The 6,007-nt window shown below is 38.4% G+C and overlaps 1 protein-coding gene across 1 annotated transcript; it reads left to right on the forward strand.

The window, feature by feature from the left end:
• Window positions 1–357: 357 nt before the first annotated feature.
• Window positions 358–5,422, forward strand: LOC109069267 (trypsin II-P29-like). The gene is made up of 6 exons (XM_042754785.1): window positions 358–476; window positions 3,109–3,129; window positions 3,223–3,388; window positions 3,475–3,743; window positions 3,860–4,002; window positions 4,723–5,422. Exons 1-6 carry the CDS (start codon window positions 422–424, stop codon window positions 5,086–5,088), a joined length of 1,020 nt encoding a protein of 339 aa, XP_042610719.1. The 5' UTR covers window positions 358–421; the 3' UTR covers window positions 5,089–5,422.
• Window positions 5,423–6,007: the final 585 nt, after the last annotated feature.

Raw genomic sequence — 6,007 nt, forward strand, 5'->3', positions numbered from 1 at the left:
AACAGACATAGCAAGGAAAATACCAGTTTCTAGAAATGTAACATTCACAGATGTTTTTAATATATTAAATCCACAATTAATTTCCATATACTGGCGCTAAACATGTAGATGGACTAAATGTATATGCCTTGTGTGTATTTCATAATGCAGGTGTGAATTAAATTATGAAGAATGATGGATTGGAGAATATTTTTTTTAAGTTGTGGGGACAAAATCAACTTTAGTTAAAGGTGGTAATGACATGTCCCACCCACATTCAAAAAAAGACACCTATGAAAAGCTCAGGAAGCTTTTTTTTTCCTGAAAAAAAAATATGAGTCAGAGATGACCGTAGTGGTGGGGTGGAGACTGGGAACTCTTGATAAATGCAGTGGTACTTGCTTGTGGAGAAACAGCAGTCAGATCACAGCAGAACAGAAGAATGAAGTTCAACAGCGCTTTGAGTGCTGCTGGAGTCACACTTCTCTACATAACAGGTAAGATCTTACAAAAAGCCTACAACAGGACAATATCAAAAGTACATTTAATAACGTTTGTTTCAATTGTTTATTAACTGACAAGCCATTTATTTATTAAGAACCTTTGTAAACACCCTTGACAACTTATGTAAAAGCCTTTGGATCTAAAGACTATGGTCAAATGCTTTAAATTGGTTTTGTATAAACACAAATTCGGCATTTTTTTAAATGTTTTTACAAATGCTTATTATACTGTTTGAAACGTTCATAATATGCTTTTGGGAGTACTCAACAACATGTCTAAAATGCTTTTATTTTCTTATAATATGCATTTAATTTTACCTTATTTCTTGGATGATTTGTTCAAAGATTCATCTTTCCAAACCCTTCCTTTACATGAGGCTACTCTACTCTGATTGGTATGCTGTGTTTGGTCTACTGCGTACAGTGCATATCAGAAATGGAACGCCCATCACTGTTAATAATACATCCTATTATAATAATGATGGTGCTCCACTCTGTTCTAAAAATAAAGAATCAGAAGGGAAAAAGTTGTTTTAAACTTATGTTAACGAAACCGGGCCCACAGCTTGGTAGTAAAGACCCAAACAATAAGGTTCAAGTTACCCGAACTCGGTCATAGAGTAAAGCACTGCAGCTTGTAAACCAACGTATTGCTTTATCATGACTCCAAGTACAGCAGACATTCTATTTTAATCGACACATTTCTAGACATTAGCGGCCCACAGCTGATTAGCAGAACTATAACATGAGTTAGTGAGTCTATTGAGTCTATTGTTACATTCCTAAATTAGTCTAGTGGATTAAATAGAAAACAAACAATAAAAAGGAGGGAAGATGTTGATGTATCCATCTCTAGGCAATCTGAACACACAATAAAATAAAAAGAACAAAACAAACAAACAACAACTAATACAATGAACAACCACCTGTGGCCTGTAGCATGAAACCAGTTTTCGGTTTTTACCCAGTTAAGTTCATGTTTAGTTTGAGCAAACTCTGAGTTTTCAGGCTCAAGAAGTTGGGTTGGTTGGTTTTGAGTGGGTTTTGCTACACGGCTACTCTGCTCCGGAGTAGGTTTTATTCTGGGTTAGAGATCGCAAACCCAAATTGGACCAATCAGCTGTGAGCAAAGTGCAATATATCGGATGCCATGAAGCCACTCCCCTAAATCGCTTGCTCCAAATTAAAGCAGTTTACAGTCAAAGAATTTTAGAGACAGAATTGCCCAATTTTTGCAGCTACTTGTTTATTTATATTATGTTTCCGGTTGAGTGAATGTTGGCGTGTCTTTGCTGCCGCTGCTCCCTGGCCTCTTTTTAATATTCTCTGACAACTTCGACAACTATGTGGATTAACTATGCATGGCTTGTGCTTGCCTGGACTGTCCTGTCTTTTGTACATTGCCCATCGACAGCACTGCTCCTGGTTTCCGCTGAGCTTTTGAGGTTCCGCCCATGTTTGCAAAATTCCCCACCACCTGCTCTGCTTCTGCACCCGAACATTTTATATTTGCCTCGTCAGAAATATAATCACCGTGGCTCTCGTCGGAAATTTCAGTACGACAAATCCAGCTCTATAAAGACATTCTGGTCTACTACTCTGCCACAGAGGAATGTGTTGGTGGTCTGCCTAGCTAGGTCGGCTAACACGGCTGTCAAACTCAGTAACACTACTGTCAACTTTGGTCTTGTTAACATCTGCTCACCTACGAGTAAGGGGCATCTTATGTAAGAACTCCTCGTTGACCGTAAGTTTGACTTTTTATGTTTAACTGAAACGTGGCAGCAGTTTCAGTTTGTTTACATCTCTCAACCACGTGACTCTGGCCGAGGCGATAATATACCACGAGAAGTGGAGGATAGCGCCTGTGAATGTTCCCATTTGGCTACAGTATGTCAGCTCTCTGGACCAACTCCCACTATTGTTGCCACTTTATACCGTTTACTAAAGCCTAACAAGGAGTTTATTACTGACTTTGCCGCTTTCTTGAATCACCTTTCCACACTCTCACCAAACATAATACAACTTGGGGATTTTAATATACATATGGACAACATTAACAACATTCTTACCAAAGATTTCACATCTTGTTTGGACAGCTTTGGACTACAGCATTATACAGCGTTGGACTCCATGCATTATAACATTCCAAAAAATTAAGGACATCAACTTGGACAATTTATCCTCTAACGTCACTAGCCTCCCCACGGCCGACAGTTTTTCTACCCCAGATGAACTGGTCTTTCACTACAATAACAACCTTTAAAATCTTCTCAATAACTTAGTAAATAAAAAAGTCCTGGTTTTGAGTGGAGCTGTTTCTGCACCTTGGTTCACTCCCTAAAATTAAAATGTAAACTATAGAAACCCAAAAGTATCAAATTCACAAACAGACTGCATGTGAAACTGACCTGAGTAGTTACTTTATTCATGTCATGAAAATGAAATCATTTTGGCTAAAATCCATAAACAACATTATTCAGATGAACAATTTGATTTTGTTTTCACAAAAATATGTACCAGCATTGATGTGACAGGTTAAAAATTGATTGTGGGCTACACAAACTAGTTTATCAGCCCTGTCCAGATGATTGACTGCTTATTTTGTCTTTGTCTGTCCACACAGGTTCCCTCTGCCAGTTAGATGGTAAGTTGTAATAATGGCCATAAAACTGTCAGAATGTGAATCTTCTTTGTCTGTGAGGCACTTTAAGAAAGAAATCGTGCTTTCTCTCATCAGTATGTGGTCGAGCCCCTCTCGGAGACAGGATTGTTGGAGGGGAGAACGCGACGGCAGGTGATTGGCCGTGGCAGGTCAGCATTCATGTATTTGGCCTAAGCCATAACTGTGGCGGGACTCTCATCACTAAAGACTGGGTTTTATCTGCAGCTCACTGCTTCCAGAGGTATGAAGTTTAAGGCTTAAATAAAGCTTAAGGTACATTTGTAGATTTATAATAGTGAGACTAAAGCAGACTTTCTCTATTTACAGTTACCTTTTGTCTAGTGTTGTGATGTACTTCGGTCGTCTGAGCCAATCCGGCTCAAACCTTAATGAGACATCCAGGAGAGCGAGTCGAGTTATCACCCATCCTAACTATGACAGTTCTACTATTGACAACGACATAGCACTGATCCAGCTCTCTTCCTCTGTGAATTTCTCTGATTACATTAGGCCCGTCTGTCTGGGAGCAGCTGGGAGTGTATTTGTCGGAGGTACTGAGAGCTGGGTCACTGGATGGGGCAGGCTGCAACCTGGGGGTGAGTGAACATTCTCTTGACAATTAACCGAATACAAACAATACTGTAAACCTTATAAGTTTACATAGAAATGTTTTTTTTTAAGCCATAAAATTGTCATCTGATCTGTGTCATAGCCACCCAGCTTCCTGATGTACTGCAGGAGGTGATGATACCAGTTGTTAGTGACAGTAACTGTAAAAAGGCTTATGGAGGAGAAATCACGAGCAATATGATTTGTGCTGGATTGTTAAATGAGGGAGGAAAAGGTGCATGTCAGGTAAGACATCAGTCATTCATTTTAAACCTTTTTAATTATATCAAATTACCAAAACACTAATCACCAGTTTTGTCACCTCCAAACTTTACACTACCAACCCAGTTGCTTAATTAAGCCCCGACTTTACTCCACCAATCATGAACTCGTATAATGTCTGCTGCCATCTTGTGCAGATGACATCTTTTGGAGTCTGAGTCTGTGAAGTAGGAGGAGGAGTCATGCCCTAAACTCCCTCAGACCCAATCACACAATCATAACGCCACACCTTGTTTTTATGGCATTAAATAACTAAATAAAACCACACTTATTAGAAAAAACAAACACTTACACATACATCAGTGTGATATAGGAACTAACTAAAATGACAGAAACCATTTTTTTGGGGAAAAAAAATTGTGCAGTAATTTTTTTTTTTTTTTTTTTGCCTCATGTCCCATTCGTTTACAAGGAGTGAACAGTGACCTTTACTACATCCAGCAACCAGAAGAATATGATCAAAATGTTTTAGCTTATTTTTTCACACACTTGGTTTTACCCAAAATGTATCAATTTTCAACTCAGTGTCAAGAGAAAAGTGCTTAGCGCTCCCACAGCACAGCAAACAATTGTAATTGGTATGCTGGCCTCAGAAAAAAATCACAACACAAGCATAATTATGTCTGTATCAGTTGTTTACTGTATACTGTCAGAGATATAATTGCTGAATATTTGTCAACACAGGGAGACTCTGGAGGTCCAATGGTCAGTAGGAACGGGTCCCTGTGGATACAATCCGGTATTGTAAGTTTTGGTAAAGAATGTGCTGACCCCACATATCCCACTGTGTTCGCAAGAGTCTCTCGGTACCAGGACTGGATCAAGTCTTACACGGGCAGCAACCAGCCTGGATTTGTTGAATTCAACAATGACATTCAACAATCGACTCCTACTACAACTACAACCCCAACTACAACTACAACTAAAACTACTACTAAAGCTCCACCTCAAACATCCAACTCCAACTTCAGAAGCATGCCCAACCTCCTCTTATTTCCACTTTCTCTCACATTCTCCATCATTCCTTTCTCCCTCTATCATGCTTCCTAAAGATTGTTTGAACAGTAATTCTCAGGGTTGTTTGATGAAGAAGACAGCTCTGCTATAAATGCTCTCATAAATATGAGAAAGAGCACTTATATTTTTGTATTTACCAATCATTTTTTATCATTCTATAAATGTACTATTCTTGAAAAGCTCCTTTATTGATATTATAAAATCATAATGAAGTTTAGCATGCATCTGTCCTCTGAGATTTAGGATCTTTGCAGAAAAAAAAATCAGTATGGTCCATCTTTATTAATCATTTAATTTTCTTTTTTATTGTTGCCAATTATTGTTATGTTTATATGTTTGATAATAAATCAAAAGGGATATAACTGAACTGCGCTCTGGTCCACCTCTTCCAACCTAGCCAGGGACTGCTAAACGGAACGATCACACTAGTGAAAAAAAAACAGGCTTTTTGGGGTCAAACACACTCCGGCACAGTTAAGATTGCCTAGTGTGAGCACACCTTAATTATTGTCCCGCATCCCGCACACACAAGTCTCTACCCACCCATCAAGTGTTGTCCCGCTCCTCACTCTGCTGCGATGGGACCCGCGATTCCAAAGGTCTCTAATAGGAAGGTGCCTGTTATAATGTTATGATCGAGGCTCTGGACTCTTGAGCAAAACTTGTTTTTCTATAACAAACTAAAATATTTTCTATAAAAATGTTAATGTCCTGGCAGTGACAAATGGCTTGTTTATATTTAATTTAATTACATCAATGTTACAAGTTGAGATTTAGGCTACAATAAATATTTTAACTGCTACTATGTAAAAGGAACACTGCTGTAAAAAGCACTTTATTTGTTTAAAGTGTTTGGAAACCAAATGTTATTACACTTTTTTTCATATAGCAGTAGGCCAACTTTTAAATAAAAAAAGTGCGCAATACACTACTTTTGAATGCATTATAAGTT

Source organism: Cyprinus carpio, unplaced genomic scaffold, assembly GCF_018340385.1.
Source record: "Cyprinus carpio isolate SPL01 unplaced genomic scaffold, ASM1834038v1 S000006593, whole genome shotgun sequence".
Classification (NCBI taxonomy): domain Eukaryota; kingdom Metazoa; phylum Chordata; class Actinopteri; order Cypriniformes; family Cyprinidae; genus Cyprinus; species Cyprinus carpio.

Excerpts from the sequence above, each read along its gene's own strand:
- LOC109069267 (XM_042754785.1), top strand. The coding sequence starts at position 422 with ATGAAGTTCAACAGCGCTTTGAGTGCTGCTGGAGTCACACTTCTCTAC. Across the intron at positions 3,130-3,222 it reads TTCCCTCTGCCAGTTAGATG|TATGTGGTCGAGCCCCTCTC; the intron begins GTAAGTTGTAAT and ends TTCTCTCATCAG. Across the intron at positions 4,003-4,722 it reads GAGGAAAAGGTGCATGTCAG|GGAGACTCTGGAGGTCCAAT; the intron begins GTAAGACATCAG and ends TTGTCAACACAG.